This window comes from Homarus americanus, unplaced genomic scaffold (genome assembly GCF_018991925.1).
Source record: "Homarus americanus isolate GMGI-L3 unplaced genomic scaffold, GMGI_Hamer_2.0 scaffold26351, whole genome shotgun sequence".
In the NCBI taxonomy this organism is placed as follows: domain Eukaryota; kingdom Metazoa; phylum Arthropoda; class Malacostraca; order Decapoda; family Nephropidae; genus Homarus; species Homarus americanus.
The window spans coordinates 4940045-4959097 of NW_024724368.1; the positions used below are offsets into that span (position 1 = coordinate 4940045).

Here is a 19053-nt window from a genome sequence, read left to right on the forward strand (position 1 = left end):
TCATGTGAACCCTAAAAGTAGGTTAACTCGGGGTCACACATCCCTGACGAATTCCTCCTAAAAAAAAATAATAAGAAACTAAATTAAAGAAAACTAGTTAGACAAAATACAATAAAAAGGTTTGCCACAGATCGTAGACTTGATTTTAATGACATTCGGTGTTGATGGAAACTCTTTGTAAAGGCGTTGGAATTTTCCGGTGTACAATTACAGTACTGCCGCAGTCTTTGTACCCTTGATGTATTTGTTCCACTGCTGAAATTTCTCTTGATGCGCCTGACTTGGTGTGTGTGTGTGTGTGTGTGTGTGTGTGTGTGTGTGTGTGTGTGTGTGTGGCTCTTCTCACTACCTCAACTATTTTCCGCCAGGAGTGACATGTAGAGAGGTGTGAGTGCTGGATTTTATGAGAGAATGAGTCGTTGTTTATGAGGGAAGAGATCGATGGTGAGTGAGTGAGAGGGGATAAACCACAATGTTGACACAAACATTAAGGCAAGAGTTTGGGTGTTGGTCTACAGAGGTGTTTGCTATAAGGAAGAATGGATGTTGAATAGGTTAGGTTAGGTTAGGTTACGTTACGTTAGGTTAGGTTGGGTTGGTTAGTTTTTAGGTGAAACAAGCTAGGGTGGAGATTCTTCAGCTGTTCCTCTCTCTCTCTCTCTCATGATTCATCGCACGTACAGCTGATCCTACTACTCGAAAAAACCCGCCACCTTTACACGCCATTACGTTCTTCGGCTCACCACGCTTTCCATACACCGAGTGCGCCCCCTCATCCACCCTGTGCCCTCATCTACCCTGTGTCCGCATCCACCCCGTGCCCTCATCCACCCTATTCCCTCATCCACCCTGTGCCTTCATCCATCCCCTGCCCTCATCCACCCCGTGCCTTCATCCACCTTGTGCCCTCATCCACCCCCTGCCCCCCATCTACCCTGTACCATCATCCACCCTGTCCCCTCATCCACCCTGTCCCCTCATCCACCCTGTCCCCTCATCCACCCACTCCACTCATTCACCCCATACCCTCACCCACCCTGTGCCCTCATCCACCCCAACCCTCGCCCACCCTAAACACCACTCCACACGCACTCAACCCACTCTACGCCCTCACCCGCCACCATAACCCCCACTTGACGCCCTCATTCCTCCCTACTAATCTTCAACATCTCACCCCTATCCGGTCTTCTCCCCTACTTCCCCTACCTATCCTCCTCCCTCTTCTTCCATCCCTGTGCCTCCTTCATCCTCCTCCTGCTTCTTATTGTCCCTTCCTCCCCTCCTCCTCACCTGCACCTCCCCTCTTCTCTCCTCTCACCACCTCCTGTGTGTCAAGTTCATCAGAGTCTTACGTCGGCACGTCTTAAATCTGTGAGCGAGACGAGCGTGACCATGACAGTCTAGGAGGCCGTAAATCTTGTGTGTGTGTGTGTGTGTGTGTGTGTGTGTGTGCCTGGGTGATTGTGGGAGAATGGACGAGAGTGTGGGTGGGTGGGTGGGTGGGATGGGTTGGAGGAAAGTATGTGTGGGATGTTGTGATGATGAGTGGGAGGCTGAAGAAGAAGGGAGTGGTGAATAAGTAGAGAGAACGGAGGAAGTGGATTAATAAAAACGTGAATAACATTATAGGAAGAAAATTAATAATAAAATAAAATAGATAACGAAGTAAGGAATAAAATATATAACTAGTAAATAAAATAATAATAACATAGCTTAAATTAACTAGATGTCCATGAAGAAATTACCGTAATTAATTCCGTTCGCGAGTTCGTAATTAGACAAATGAGTGAGTAATTAGAGGTAATTGATACATTTAGGCTTGAGAGTTTCCTTATTGCGAAAGAGAATTTTAATTATATATGTGTGTGTGTGTGTAAATGCTTGGAGACTGCGAAAGCCAGCCATATTAGGGTGTGGTGGTGGTAGGAGTGGGTCTAGTGGTAGTGTGATGGTGGTAGTAGTGGGTATAGTGGTGGTGGGTGGGGTGATATTAGTGGTGGGGGGGTGGGTGGTGTGTCATAACCTGTGCAATGATGTGAGAAAGATCGTGGGTCAGGGTACACATATTTTGGATACTGTGTGTGTGTGTGTGTGTGTGTGTGTGTGTGTGTGTTCTTATGTATTTCTTTTCTTTGTTTCCTGTGTTATTATTATTATTATTATTATTCTTGTTATTGCTATTATTGTTTGGTGTTATTTTTATTGTTATTACCTTAATTATTATTATTAGTGTTGTTATTATTATTATTAATATTATTACTATCATTATTATTTTATATTATTTTGGTATCATTATCCACCGAATTCTTCTTATTGTATCAATTATTTCTTTTATTAATGTTAGTAACCTTGTGGGTAATTATCGTTTCGCCTTCAAGTATAACATTACCTGAGTGTTCTTGCCTCCGTGTTGTTGACGTGACTGAGATAACAAACAGCTGATCATCGTCTGTGTACGTGATCACCAGAGAATATGTTCAGATGTCTGGGAGGAAATTAGACACGCGTTAGAAGGATATTTATTTGGTGTTTTGGCAGGTTTTAGTGTCGCTGTTGACGAGTGAGCATACATATTTGTTCTGTGTGTGTGTGTGTGTGTGTGTGTGTTGTGTGTGTGTGTGTGTGTAATTTTTCACAACGACCTTGTATCCGACCGTCGTTTTCGTAATCTGAATTAGAATTTTCTTCCACAATGACAGACAGACAGACAGACAGACAGTAGCAAAGCATGTCTGGTGCGTTTGACTGTCGGCCGTCCGTGTTTAGTGTTGGTAATGACTGTTGTCGGCTGGTGTCCGTGTCAGCCGATGTCATTAATGATTGCCACAGTTCGTTTTCGTTAGGACTCACATGACACAGGAACAGAACCCTAATTATTTCCATACCGTCGTGGCTTATGGTAGGTTAAGCTTATCCCGCCAATACAATTAAACTGAACTTGACTCGTGTGTTAACTGGTCAGCTGTAAATGAGTAGTAACAGAGAATAAAACATCTGTCCATCCATTCTTAACTCGTATAAACATGAAGCTCTCACGTCGTCACACATAGATCATCTTAACGCTGATGACTACAAGATGACAGTGTTTGATACGCTCACCCCAACTACGGATAGGGAAGTTGGTCCTTGTCTTGTAATATATTTAACCCGGCAGACAAAGGCTAATGTGTCGCGACTGTCAAATTATTTATATTAAAGCATCGGTAAGTGTTCAATCCAACATATACTATTACAAGCTGCAACTGTTGGACTTAATGAAATGATAAAGTATTTATTTCATAAATTTACGAATGAATTTTTATTTTAAGGTGCTAATGAGTTGTAAATATACCTTGAAATTGAGTGAAACGATGGAAATTATTATTATTATTATTATTATTTTGTTCCTACTAAATTATACTATGTTGTGAGGTAGAATTATGCATATCAGAAAAACGACTATTGACACATTAACAAACTTTCTCTCACTCTTGCTACGTAGCCTAGTGATACTGATCTACAAAGCCTAGTATCATATCCACTTTTAATAGCCACAAGAGACAACATAATAACTTTTTCTTTCATTCTCTTGTAAAGGAAATTGATCAACTTTTATACTTATTGTGATCTTTCGGGTTGCTTTTGTTTTTCTGATAAAGCCATAAACGTCGCGTAAACACATCAACATTCAAACAATAGGTAGTTATACTCAAGAAGTTTATTTTTTATCGTCAACAATCTAATAAAAGTTCCGAGTGCTGACTGTTACTTTTGTTTCCCGAGGGATGGAATAGTTTTCAGGACTTAAAATATTGGTAATACAAATAAAACTCGACTCTAACTGCAAACAAGAATAATTTATGGAAGGTTAACCGTAAAATTTTATCTACCGACTGAACCTGCTTCCTAGGGCGTCTGACAGAGCTGTTCCCGGTTTTTATTCGTTTACTTTTGTCTTTTATGTGACCTTGAATTTTTTTTTTTAAGTTACAGTGGAGGAAAGTTTAATTTTCTTTAGCTCGTCTTCCGGGGTTGTGATATGCCGGGTAATTTTATATTTCTGGTTGATAAACTAAATATAATTAGTATTTTGTGTGTGTGTGTGTGTGTGTGTGTGTGTGTCTGTGTCTGTGTCTGTGTGTGTGTGTGTATGTAAAACGTTATTTATTAAAGAAACATACATCAGTAATAATCGCATCAGATACGCTTTTTTGTTTTGTTTTTTGTATTAGTAAACTGGCTCACTAAGGAACACTGGTACCACCTATTTGGTTACTAGAAAATGCTTGGCCACTAAAAACCAACAAACGCGAGGAGGTCTTACCAAAGGCGCGTGTCATCCCAACCAACCTTACATGGCGCGGGTCTCCTTATCCAGTCGACTGCGTTGGCTGTACATTATGCTGACTCAGTTTTTTCGTCGCTGAGTCTTCAAGAATGGCGGGAGACATGGAGCTGGTAACCTCATAATATTCAATAAAGAATGTTAATAATGTCCCTTATATTGCTGGGAAGGAATTTTAGTGTGATTTATGATATTATACAAATGTACATAATGTTTCCGACTGAAAATATTATACTTTACATGTTGTGCTTCTTAGTGACAGATATTTACGACGTTACACCTTTATATTTAACCTCTCGTGCACGGTGTCGCCTCTGAGCTGAATAAAATCGTCTGATATTAACCAAATGCAATGTTAAAGGTCCTGGCCCCGTAGTGAAGAGTTAAACGGTGGAGGAAGGTAGTTTTTTCTTCTCGTATATAAAGGAAAGGGATTTGAGAACTATAGCATAAGAACTCTAATGAACTTGTGTATCTTTTAACACGATAGATAAAATGCATGGACAGTAAATGGTGTTTAAAAGACACTACAGAACAACACACATTGAGGTACTCTGGTATCTGTGAAATATTAACAAGTTTTAAATGTAAATATATCTCGAATTATATAGGAAAATACAATCACACGGTTATAAGTTAAGTCTGGTGATTGTAAGTGAGATTTCGAGAAGGGGGTTGAAACCATGCAGCCAATTCACCTCTCACGTTTGGGGGGAAATTATCACTGGACAATTTCCCTCTCTTCCTTTTAGGGATATTTTGGCTCTTGAGATAGTAACCTTATCTTCATTGAATCTTTAGATCTTGAGAATAAACTGAGATTAAGAGGATTTTATCTCTATATACGACATTCAGTAATAACTAGTGTAGACCAGATGAAAGAAACGAAGACTCCTTTAGCTAACCCCCACTACCCCCTCCCCGCCCCCTCCACCACCCCCTCCCCGCCCCCTCCACCACCCCCTCCCCGCCCCCTCCACCACCCCCTACTCACCCCCCTTCACCAGCCCCCCCCGAAATTTTTGAAGACACGAACCGGTCCTATTTACGCGATATCAAAACCTTCGGGAAAATCGTAAAGCATTATAGTGTATCATTTTGGCTGTTAAAATAATACCTTTCCAAATACCTGACATTCATTAGCATACCTCCGTGGATAATGCTGCACGAAGGAGATTTTTTTTTTTTGTCTTCAAGTCCTTTCAGGTAAACCTTTTGTAGTGTGTGAGAATGCGGTGTGGTCATAGTGTTTGATTTTAATGTTTCAGGTTGAAGTTATGATCTGGTATTGTTGTCACTGTGAAGTCAGGGTCTTTATCTCAAGTTTGGTTAGGTTAGGTTGCGTATGGTTGGTGTGGGTTGAGTTGATTAATTTTCAATAGAAACTTGGACTCGGTAATTCTCCGGAACATCATCACGCGTCCACCACCACCACCACCACCATCATCATCATCTTTCACTCTTCACTTCCCGGATTCAATATTTTCTTAAACTAATTATTATCCATCATCATTTTTTGGGTTAAGAATGAAAGTCACGCCATCACAAAGAGACCGACTGCGAGGTGTTTCAGGAACTTTGTGTGTGTGTGTGTGTGTGTGTGTGTGTGTGTGTGTGTGTGTGTGTGAACCAAACACCTGGAATGTGAAGTGTTCGTTGTACGTGCTTGGCGACACAAGAAGGTTTCTGGTACACATACTATCATCTGTCCAATTTATTTTCATATGTACAGTCGGGATCAAAAGCGTTGAACACTTAGCAATATCTGGCATCTACTTATGAATTATACAGCATATGATTGGGATATACTGTACTAATAACACTACTTGTCATCACATATTATACCTTAACCACAAAATGTGATAAAACTCTCCTTAATACCCAAGATCTTCGGGTACTTACATGCCAAATACTGTCAAGTGTTCAAGACTTTTGACCCCGACTGGACATCCAGACTTATCATAAACTGCTAAAATTGAAGAAGTTTGTTGTGTTTCTTCTCGTTATCATCACCTACTATCATTCTACAAGACGAGTTTGTCATCCAATATGGTGCCATCCCCACAGTGTGTTGCAGCATCTTATATTTCACTGTTTTGTTGTGGTTTCGGGGAAGTCCCTCGGGTCGGCGGCAGCAGCGGGCGGCGACACTCTCAGACTCACGCTTGCCTCACCTTAAAGTCTTTCTCGTTAAACAGGTTACTAATTCGTATCATTATATTAATTATGTATTATCATACTGAGTAGAGCATTGTTTATTTGTCTTGTTTTGGTCGTTATTTATTGCTGTTGCATTATTATTTAATGTAACGGGGGGTTTAGTTCTGTTGGTCAAATGACTTCGTTTTTTGTAAATATGAGAGGTTTTTGCCTGAAGGAATTAAATGGTCTGTTGTTGTTGTTGTTATTATTATTATTATTATTATTATTAATATTATTAATATTATTATTACACAACACTCATCTTTGTTCGTTTTTTTTAAGTCTCTTCATTCTCTGCTACGCTTGGCTGTCCCACTTTTTTTTTTGCTGTCCCACTGGGACTCTTGGAGCGTCAAAGTCAACCTCCATTTTGAAGGTCACCCACAGCGGCCATCTTGTTTTATGTTTACTTCGGCGCGAACGATTAGCTAAGGAAGCGAGGTTGTTGTTATTGTTATTATTATTATTATTATTATTATTATTATTATTAGTAGTAGTAGTAGTAATGGTGGTGGTGGTTAAAGACCTCTGTAGTTGAAGCATTGAGATGAACAATACCAAAAATTTGTCCCTAAACTTTATTACGTCTAAACAGTACAACGATTTCAGCATCTAACAATTCCTTATTACGAAGAGTCGCTCCTCCTTCCTTCATGAGATGCAAGCAAATTCCCTGGACAATCTTGCCTACAGTGAAACCTCCATATAACGGACTTCTCTCTCCATATAATCCATTAGATAGGGGTGTCACACCTAAAAGACCCTCGATATAACGGACTTTCCTCTCCATTTAGTTCGTTGGAGGGAGGTTTCACATCTAAGGAGGATGGACACACTGTGGCGACATGTTTTATTATGGAGTAAATTTCCCGGGTTTCCAAAGTTACACAATCTGTAATAGCCGAATGTCTTGTTACATTGTTTAGGTTTGGGACGTATTTTAATTGGTATAAAGTCGGTAAATATTCTCAGGTCTTTACCACAACAGAGCAGCATCATATAGCAGGTCACTTGGTTCCTTCAGATAATAAAACTGATTGACTTCGATAAATATTAACCAGACTTCATTGACGCACATTATGACCAAATCCTAGACATTGTTGGTTAAGGATATATCAATACACAAATTTAACTTTCAGAAACGACATTCTATTAAAAAAAAGTCTTAAAGGTTATTCTGTTGTTATTTATATTTTCCTTTTGTTTATAAATATATTAGTTGTGTAATTATGACGCCGGTGTTTAGATATTCCGATCGACATAAAATATTCAGTTTGTTTGTGTTTGGATTAGAAAGTTTGATCTTCCTTTGTCCAATTTAGTTATACGACCTGTTGTGGTCAGTCGGTCAGCTGCCCAACTCGGCTCGGCCTTCGGTTAGTCCTGAATGAACCTTGTTAATTGATGCTATAAACAAGAACCTTAATCTCTCATCTCTGGTGTCTCGTGTCTCTCATCACCCTCTTATCTCTATTGTGTCTCGTATCTCTCATCACCCTCTCATCTCTGGTGTCTCGTGTCTCTCATCACTCTCTTATCTCTGGTGTCTCGTGTCTCTCATCAGCCTCTCATCTATGGTGTCTCGTGTCTCTCATCACCCTCTTATCTCTGGTGTCTCGTGTCTCTCATCAGCCTCTCATCTCTGGTGTCTCGTGTCTCTCATCACCCTCTCATCTCTGGTGTCTCGTGCCTCTCATCACCCTCTCATCTCTGGTGTCTCGTGTCTCTCATCACCCTCTTATCTCTGGTGTCTCGTGTCTCTCATCACCCTCTTATCTCTGGTGTCTCGTGTCTCTCATCACTCTCTTATCTCTGGTGTCTCGTGTCTCTCATCAGCCTGTCATCTCTGGTGTCTCGTGTCTCTCATCACCCTCTCATCTCTGGTGTCTCGTGTTTTCTCATCACCCTCTCATCTCTGGTGTCTCGTGTCTCTCATCACCCTCTCATCTCTGGTGTCTCGTGTCTCTCATCACCCTCTCATCTCTGGTGTCTCGTGTCTCTCATCACCCTCTCATCTCTGGTGTCTCGTGTCTCTCATCACCCTCTTATCTCTGGTGTCTCGTGTCTCTCATCACCCTCTCATCTCTGGTGTCTCGTATCTCTCATCACCTCACGAGACAGACATATTTAACTCGACATGTAGTCACGGGAATGAGTCTCCGAACTGACTGACTGATACCCTGACTGTCATCTGGTGCGGGTGTGTTGTCTTATCACATTTAGGGGTCGATACCGCTTTATACATACATACATACATACATACATACATACATACATACATACATACATTTATTCCACTACATATACAGTAAGATATTATATGTATTACTTGCCTTATATACTGTATGGCCGCTCACCCATCTAGTAGTGGAAGTCTCGTCAGGGTCGGTAAGGTTGAGGTAGATAAGGGGTCTACCTGTTCTTCTGGATATTCTTGTTGGTTGTTATTGTGAAAGTTAAATCCGGTTCCGTCTCCTGTTTCCGTCTGTTCGTCAGGTGGGTTGTGATGTAGCTCATCTGATTATGTAGTGATACATTTAGTTCTGGTTATACATATATGCATAAGTAAACAGACAGACAGATAGTTACCACAACACCCAACAAACCCTGGCAAAACTATATCAATTATGCCGTAACTACAAATACAGGTAATACAGGTATTTTAGGTAAACCAGTGATAATATGACGTGAATTATGTCAATACTGTACTCGTAAGTTATAATAACATACAAGTAATATATTAAGGTGAAGGTGTCTTAAGAACTCGTAAAAAAAGATAACATTCTTTTGGATAAATTTAGCGTACCGACCTGGTAAATGGTGCGACTGTTAAAGGTTAGTGTTTATACGGATTTAAAGTTCACAGGTTCAGGGTGGTTCAGTTGGCAGTCTCCGTCTGTATATTTGACTACCACTACTGCCATCACCACTGCCACCGTCACTGCCACCACTACTACTACCATCACTACCATCACCACGATCCCTATACCTCCACCACCATCACCACTCCTATGCCTACCCCCACCTACACCATCACCCCCATCCCTACCTCCATCCCTACCTACACCACCACCATTACCATCACCCCATCCTTACCTCCTCCTCTACCATCATCACCCCCCATCCCTACCTACACCACCACCATTACCATCACCCCATCCTTACCTCCTCCTCTACCACCATCACCCTCCATCCCTACCTACACCACCACCATTACCATTACCCCTATCCGTACCTCCACCACCATCCCCACCATTACTGCCCCCCATAATGTCCTCCAGTGGCCACTTTTTAACACTGTAGAAAAACCTCCGCGAGGTTGGCCCGGGGAACGAGGTGACTCCCTAATGCTCCTGTATACTGTGGCAATACTTGACCCTCGTTGGGGGGGAAGTCCTCAGATTTTGGCCATAGTTAGGATCGTCTCAGATGTACACAGAATTGACCTTTGTATAGTAATGATTTAAACAGGTGATCTGATGGCAGTAAGGTCGTTAATCTCCAATCATTAGATAAGAAATATGAACCTAACCTGAAGAACTGTGGCAACTTCCTCATCTGGCATTCTTTAGTATAGCAACTTCCCCGTCTTGAGTAATATGGTATGGCAACTTCAGCTTGGAGATTTCTCGTCACTCTGAAATCAAGAACCAGAGAGAGAGAGAGAGAGAGAGAGAGAGAGAGAGAGGTCATCTCTCTGATCACTGGCGGCGGCAGTCAAGGTTAAGCACTGGGTTAGGTAGCTCTTGGTCGTGTTCCTGCACTACAGTACCTGGTAATTAGTGTCAGTTTTGTAAGTGCCATGTGGGTACGTCTTGTGTGTCATCTCGCCCCCTTGTGTCTCATGTGGCCCCTCGTGTCATGTGGCCCCTCGTTTCATGCGGTTACTCGTGTGTCATGTGGCCCCTCGTGTCATGTGGCCCCTCGTGTGTCCCCTCGTGTGTCATGTGGCCAGATCCCCAGATGATGATTATGCAGTCAAACAACAAGTGCTTGTTAAACCTTGACCATGACTGAGGTAGTAGTGGTGGTGGTGGGGGGGCTAGTACGACCCGAATATTATTATAGCGAACGCACAGGTGATCTCCCAGGTGTGAAGAGGAGAACTTTGTATATAATTTATCTAATCAATAAAAAGTACACAGGAAAGGTATTTTTTATAACAGGTTAATTCACAGTAAACGATATGTCTTTCTTATGTCTTTTCTCGAAATATTTCTCGTGTGTGTGTGTGTGTGTGTGTGTGTGTGTGTGTGTGTGTGTGTGTGTGTGTGTACCCGCCAAGCTTGTTGTGGTCCTGAAGAGGGTTGTCGTCTGTCCGGTAGAATAATTTAGTGTGGCTTCATAAGCAGTAGTCGAGTCACCCACATGACAAGAGATTAAATAATATTCTGTAAAAATGTGCTGGTAATCCAGTCGTCGTGTGTGTGTGTGTGTGTGTGTGTGTGTGATGGACAGGCGGGCGGGACAACAGTCAATAAGTAACATGATGAGGCGAAAATGTGCTTGTTATTACACTATTGAATGGCGTTGATCTCTCTCTCTCTCTCTCTCTCTCTCTCTCTCTCTCTCTCTCTCTCACTATTTGTGTCAGGCTGTGATCAGAGATTTAACAACCCTAGAAAATTTAAAGTTGGAATACAGAACGACTAAGATGAATCCTAAGCTATAATATCTCTATTATCCAAGTAGACTGAAGGATCCTCAAGACTAACAACCCTTCTGACAAGACACGATAGGACAGATCACTTAGATATCTTGACGGGGTTGAAAAATGTAAAAACAGGATTTTTCAGTTGATAGATTGATATGTTTATTGAGATAAAAAAAAAACATCTCAAAGGGAAGAAGTGACATAAGTCATCCCAGCCCAGGAATGTCCCTCTCAGGACTCACATAATACAGATATATCTCATATGATCAGTTACAGTACACAGTTATATTCTAGATGCAAAATTTCTATATTTTTTTAATATTTCATCTATTTTCCTATTTTTAAACATCCACTCTATTTGCTTGGAGACATTATTTATATGGGCATTTCTATATACATTAAGTAATGGGCATTCCAGTATATAATGTGGCAGGGTATGGGATCTGGGTGTTCTACAAACTATACATTCTTTATCCTGTTCACTTCTCTCAGCTCCTAGTTCCCAATAATATTTATATCCTAATCTTAACCTCATATACACCGAATCCTTCCACCTGCTCCTATCTTTCTCATATGTAAAATTTGTGTTCACGAGAACATGATGGTAATAGTTCATTGTTCCACTTTTATCATATATTTATTCCCTTTTAAATTATCTTCTATTAATTGTATTTTCCGTAATTTGCTCCTTAATTATTTCAAGGTTTTACTTCATATTATGTCGATCTCGGCCTTTTTCGTGGCTCTTTTTGCTATTATATCTACTACTTAAATCTTTTCAGTTCGTTTACATGTTCGTGTTTGCTGTTATACAGACACCTGACACTCGATATTTTCACTTACAACTTGGCGCTGACATCAATAGACAACAAAATATGAAAATAAGTAAAATACAGAGTTATTGTATTTAGTTTTATTGTACTACATCATAAACTGCTATAAGAATACAGTATTGCATATGTATAGTATGAGCAGGTTTGTGAGGCGTGTGCTTCCTTGCTTGTTAGATACGAGATTCCAGGTTTTAGTACGTGATGTGCATTATAGCCACAACCTTGAAGAACCTTGCACACAGCACCACCAGCCTCGGGTTCCTTATAAACTGAGGAATCCCGTCCTCGTGTGTCAAAAATATGACGCTGACAGCTTCATGTTCCTAAATGGGGCTACGTAAGGTGTGTGTGTGTGTGTGTGTGTGTGTGTGTGTGTGTGTTTGTTTACCTCTGCCGGATAAGTAATTAAAGTGATTGTCTCTCAAAAAATCTGACATCTTGTGGCTGTACATCGGGTCAGAATGTCGAAAATTGCAATGAAACTGTCTCTCTCTCTCTCTCTCTCTCTCTCGCGTTGTGTTCGTTACCTTGCGCTACACGGAAGACATCACACTGTTACTTATTAGGACACGTTCACTTAGTGTCGTCCAGTATAGCAGAAGGCGACAGAGGAGAGCAGGTCGAACATTATTTACTTTAATATGTTTATATTTTACTGAGTTTGGCTCCACACTCATGACTGTTCGCCTCTCCCCTCTGAACCCGAACCCCGAGATTCGGACCCCTGAATCCTCCGAAACATTTATGGATAGAATAATGTATCAGTCTATTGATTCGGGTTTACGATTCTGATGAATCTTTCGGGGTTCGTGGTTCAGGGAGAAAGGCAAACGGATCTTGCGTAGTTGACTTTATCTCCTGCCCGTTGGTTTTTTGAAGGCCCTCGTGGTGCCACACATCAGGGCCAAGCAGGGACCACAGCTGGAATAAGGGTCAGCTGGTCTCAATCTATTCCAATAACAAATTTGTCGCCTCCATTACTTATACACCATCATCAATCTGGTTTAATGAAATTTTGGGTCGGGAACCTTTCACTCTTCTTAGTTTACATAAAGCTTCTGTGTACGAGACCTTCGGCGTCGGTCAGTGCGTCGTTGTGTTTACAGGCGATCTTTTGTGCACCGTCAGTAGGGATTATAAATAATATTCGCTTCTTATCACCTTACTAGCCGTTCGCGCGGTTGGTTGGAGGGAACCGTGAAATCTGTGATGTTTAGTTGGGTCACACTGGATAAAACCCTTCTCACGTGTGTCCGGGCAGAGGTTCTAACCCTTGATATAGTCGTGAGAGTTACACATCTCATCTTAACTTGTCGTATTTTTTTTTGGATTTGGTTTGATGGAGTCAGGTTGCTGTGACTGTAGAAATGATAATTGGTTGTTTTGGTTATTGCTGGAGGGGCGCAGCGATCGACCGATGACTCATACAGAGTGATAGTGCATTACATCACTCCTGTATGACTGTCAACATTATTATTAGTGTGATAAGTCGGTATTATGCTCTTGAGGACACAATACTAACACCAAAAAGCAAATATTTACTGAGACCCAACTAAGAGGAGGAGGAGTATTTAATCACTCAATTACTCTATCACAGAAAAGATCCTCCCACGTGATATACGCAAGAAAACCTGAGTAAACATGTTGCTTAGGTGAACCATATCCTTCTCCATGAACCATCAAAGAAAACGAGTCTTAGTTTACACAGAAAATGAGTTAGTTTTCAGCAGACAGTATTGTTTATGGTGGGGGTGTGGTGGTGGCTCTCCTCGCACTAATCATCACACAACATGCCCTCACACATCACTCTCTTGACGCACCCTATAACCTTGGGTCATGCCAATTGGTCGAACCTCCTCATCTTCCCGCCCCTCACAACCTCCTCATCTTCCCGCCCCCCTCACAACCTCCTCATCTTCCCCCCCCTCACAACCTCCCATCTTCCTCTCCTCATCTTCCGCCCCTCACAGCCTCTCATCTTCCCGTCCCCCAGCCTCCTCATCTTCCCGTCCCCTCACAGCCTCCTCATCTTCCCGCCCCTCACAACCTCCTCAGCCCCCTCACAACCTCCTCATCTTCCCGTCCCCTCACAGCCTCCTCATCTTCCCGTCTCCTCATCTTCCCGTCCCCTCACAGCCTCCTCATCTTCCCGTCCCCTCACAACCTCCTCATCTCCTCCCACCCAAAACCTCGTCATCTTCCCCTCACAAGCTCTGAAAAACTGCACTGCAAGGTTAGTAATGATCAGGGCTCGTGAATGTGTTCCTCTCTCACCATTTACCTGTAAGCAAGTCAGTTAGCTCAGGTGTGTTGTTTACAAGAAGAAGTTTATATTAATTTATGTTGTTGTTTAGATCTGCAAGTGTACTGTTGATCTCTGTACCCGTCAAACACCCTCATGTATTAGTGTTACTTTATGCCTCTGGAGTCAGGTTTGATTTTGTGACCAATAATTATAATCAACGTGGGGTATAAAGTCTTTAGGTATATATGTAAAGGAATTTATAAAGTCTGTTTGTGATATCTCTCTCTTGCTTCAACGGGTTTTGTCCCATCTCCCTATATAGTCTCGTTTCATCTTTTGTTTTATTGTATGTAGTTCATGTGTCTTATCTTCCGTCTGTCAGTATGTTGTTTCTACTTTATATTTCGTCTTTCGTCCTCTCGTCTCTCTCTGTCAGCATCCTCTTCTCTTGTCTTGTCTCGTGTTCCTCACCATTCTGTTCGTGTCTCTCATTTATCGTCCCTAACCGTCCCATCTTCCTACCCTTCTCTCACCTGTAGTTTGTGTGTCTGTATCTGTGTGTACGTCTGTGTGTGTGTGGCATAATATCAGGTAGGTTCGAAATGTCAAGCGTAGGCCCCTTAAAGGTTATGATCTTTTAACATAAGACGGTAGACCCCGCTAACCATTATTCAGCGCAGTATTATGGTTGCTTTTTCCTGTATTCGTCACGATTAAAACTTAATTATCACAGTCAAGAGCCGTCCCCGTCACCCACGGTCCCGGAGGCGTCTTGTTGTCTCTTAGTAGGAAGAAAAGGAAGGTGATCAGATGTGTTCTACCAAGTGATAACACTGATATAAATAAACGCAGCGCCGCCCTGGTGAGCTGGTCTGACACTAACCATCAGCCACCACCAAGTACAGCATCTGGCGGGAAACACCGAACGCCCTTTACGATTGCTCTTGAAAATGTAGTAATACAGATTGTCTTAAATAAATTTTTTTAAGAGGAATGAGACAGTTTGTTTAGATGTATTTTTAGAATATAAAACCACTTGCGTGGATTCAAAGCTTTATTTATAACTCAGGTAAGATGCTGCATCCTTGTGACTATCGACGCACGTACCTTCAAGTATATGGGGCTGCTAAGTGCGTAGTTCGGTCCTGCCTGGATACTAACCAGTTTTGGGCCAAACAAATTATTGTCCAAAACTGTTGTCAGCATAGTTGGTTCCTACAGTCATGACGCAACAACACCTGCCCCACTTCGGGACTTCCCCGGGAATAAAAACAAGTATCATCCGAATTTGATGATTTTCTGGTAAATTACTTATAATCAGGAATAATATTAATACTGTAGAGGCTCTTATAGCACTACTAAAGCTGGTCATATATAACTTCTGGGTTAAGAATAAAGTTGAGTTGATGAGCTGTAAATGGTGAGTAGATGGACTTATTCTCATTGTTCCAGCATTCGAACATGAGTGGAGATGAGACTAGAGTACCATCTTCATCCAGAATTGTATCCCTGAACTCTGGTTTGTCTCAGATTTTAGGCAACATCACAAGTTTCTCAAGTCGACGAGACCCTACGAGCCTCTCCACAGAGCCAGAAATCATCTGTTTAGTGTATTACCTCATGAGAAGCTGTCTAACGTTACTCAACAGCGAAGAACACAGAATGCAAAACTTCGATAGGACAAAAAAAAGTGAGGACGTCTCGCCCCGTGCGCAAAGCCACTTCCAACCTTCTCTGTGGCAGCCGAGCAGGATCACCCACGTTCACCCTCATCTCCTGGAGTCTCCTGAAGACGTTCACTTAACGCCGTCTCATCGTTCAGCCGCCAGAAGGATGATAAAGAAGCCGGTTCGAAAGACCGCCAGTCGGTAGGTGAACTTATCCAACCTTTTGTCGAGTCTCAGGGTCTTGCTGGCGCGTAGTGGTGCGGCCTTTAGTTCCCTCCCAACCCGTCCGCCGTCCGCCGCCCATTTTGACGGTACAGTAAGTGTATTAAGACCAACAAGTTTTTTGGTGGATTATCTGTGTGATTCCTTCTAAAACGACAACAAATGGCTGGATTCTGCCTGTTCGCAAGAAGTTGAGTGAGTTCCCCCTGATTGCCCAAGGCGGGTTAGAGCGGTGGTGCCATGACGGGGCGATACATCGTAAGCTTTGTTCTTCAGCCTCTGAGGCATCATCCTCTTTACTAACAAGAAGTATCGGTGCATTTTATGAATTTTTGTGCATCTTGTGCTTATGGGTAATAGCCTTAGTGCACCATTGTAAATAAAAAAACATAAGGAAAGTTAAGTATTGTTCGAAGTAATATTTTTTATTTCCTGCATCATGATAGTGATTTATCATACGTACTACAGACATGCTTTGTGTTTTCTATGTTCTGCAGCTAACATATAAATACATTTTTTCATTTAAGTCTGTAAGCGTTATTATTTATTTTGTTTACATTGGGAAGTAATGACCTCGCCTCCCCTCGGCGCCTCTCTCCGCCATTTTGAAGTGAAGTGACTCGCCTCAAGTAGCCTCGTATAATTTTTATTAATTTGACTTTTCTCTGGTTAAATGAGGCTTGAGTATGATGTTTTACAGTATTGTGTTAATGTTGATACAACAACTGGGTCTTAATTTGTGTATAATATTTATTTTAAGGCTTTACTACAGTGGATGTGATGTTTGGTTGGTTTTATAAGGAGTTTGGTTTAGCGTTCCTTGTTGTGATACGTTTTTCATTTTCTTCTTTATTTTCTTCATCGCCTACCTCTTTTATCTTTTCTTCTCTCGTTCTTTTTCTCATTTCTTTTTTTCTTTCTTCCTCGTTTCTTAAGAAAGTAAGTTTAGTAGGAGGTGTTCGTTGGGGAGGGATAAACGCATTGATTATGGAGTTCGTGAACTTTGTTGTGTTAAATGTAACGGATCTTTAGGTATGTTATTGAAGTGTATTTATATCAACATCTAAAGGAAAGCCTATGATATGGTGGTTGAGCTCAGAGTTGGTAATACTGGTTTGCAGGGTCATCCCTAGGAGGGTGCGGGACTCGGGGCAACTCAGCCACTGCGGGGCCCCACACTAGTATCAGATTATGCGGTCAGAGGAACCCACCCCCACCAACCCCCATGGGACTGTCGCTATGGGTGGTAAGGTCACGGTTGCGATGGTGGCGTAAGCCGTCAGGTCAGATTAACCAGTCAACAGGTAATGTGTCCGAGGTCACTGGGTCTAGTGCTGGGCCTCGGGCGGTCACCCCTGTTTACCCCCCCCCCCCCTCTAAAGAACGGGCCTGCTGGTTTGATAGCTTTAAAATAAATTATATTCTGAGTTTTTGTGTAATCTTGAGGACATCTTTACCGCGTGTTGGTATGTGAGCCCCACTGAGCCTTATGTTGTGTTCCTTCTTTTAGTTTATTGAAATTTCTTCGCTCGTTTAGATAAGTGTGAGGGTTTTAACGCAAGTGGTTCGCCCTGCTTCTGTCAGTCAGTATAGGTTGTCTGGAAACTCGCTTACACACACACTAATATTGTCAATAATGAAAAATTCAGACTCTTCTCTCGGGTATAAAAATATAGAGCTTGGAGATGCGGGGTATCGATCCCCGTACCTCTCACATGCTAAGCGAGCGCTCTACCACTTGAGCTACATCCCCCCAACTCGGCTCTTGGAGGTGCCGGGGATCGAACCCGGGGCCTTTCACATGCAAAGCGAACGCTCTACCACTGAGCCACACCCCCTCTTGATAACCAATTCGTCAGGGAGACTTTTAACAACACTGAAGACAGAACTTGAGAGGTGGGCAACTGGTATGGTTATAACATGAGGATGAACAAATGCACAACACTCAAGTTTATTGTGTGCGGCCTGTGACGAATGTTTAGTACCTGGGGTTAATACAGAGGCCTGTGACAAATGTTTAGGAAGAAAGAATACCGCTACAGGAGACACGCAGAAAGAGAGGGAGAGTAAGGAAGGAGGGAGGGGAAGAATGATGATGATAGGCGTTGTCCATCCAGCCATCACACACACACACACACACACACACACACACACACACACATACACACACACGCGCGCGCGCGTTACCAGGTGCCTCACGCGAGGTCAGGCGAGACTATTCATATACGTCCTGACAGTGGAGGTAAATTATGTTAACACGTATTAGACATATTGTGAAAGATTGTGAAAGCTATACACCCTGACATATGATCTGACAGTCCCGTGTATATATTACTGTGCCGGCCAGGAATTGACTAAAACCCCACGTGTTAAACGGCCGTGACATGAACTATACGGATACAGAGGCTTTTGCATGTCTTCTCCTCAATCTAAATCAAAGTAAATGCTTATTTCACTTAAGGATTAACCACCTTAACGCTATTTTGGGGAGATAAGGCTAGGTGAGGTGAGGTTAGGATAGGATAACGTTAGATTACATTAGGTTAGGTTTAAGTTAGAATAGGATAGCGTTAGGTTGTTTAATATCCAGGTGAAATAATCTGGGGTGGAGATTCGTCAGGTGATCTTTTAAGTAAATTTAACCTAACCTAATACAACACAGCCTGGGTGGGGGGGGGGGGCGGCTGAGAGGAGAAAGTATACCAGCTTATGCCATAATCAACTGACCAATTACCAAACGTCATGCCCGTAAAGACGTGGATTTTGTTTTTGTTGTTTTAGCTACCTGAAAAGCATTTACCTGGCATGTTCATATATATCCTGTACTTGGGTTGATGCGAGGTATATATGCATGAACAGACGCCCCCAAAACAGGTATATATGAACTTTGCATAATAAAAATCGTT

The 19053-nt window shown here is 42.1% G+C and overlaps 1 protein-coding gene and 2 non-coding genes across 3 annotated transcripts in view; 1 reads left to right on the forward strand and 2 right to left on the reverse strand.

Annotated features, from left to right (window-relative positions):
- The first annotated feature begins 16070 nt into the window (after positions 1-16070).
- The window catches only part of LOC121864201 (proton channel OtopLc-like), an 83237-nt gene continuing 80254 nt past the window's right edge, over positions 16071-19053 (forward strand). The window contains exon 1 of the mRNA XM_042363222.1: positions 16071-16126. Within this exon, the coding sequence (XP_042219156.1) occupies positions 16092-16126 (35 nt within the window). The 5' untranslated portion in view covers positions 16071-16091. The remainder of the gene's footprint in view (positions 16127-19053) is intronic.
- Positions 17828-17900, reverse strand: Trnaa-agc. Its single transcript has one exon. It is a non-coding gene; the product is annotated as a tRNA-Ala (tRNA).
- Trnaa-ugc lies at positions 17914-17985 on the reverse strand. The gene has a single exon. It is a non-coding gene; the product is annotated as a tRNA-Ala (tRNA).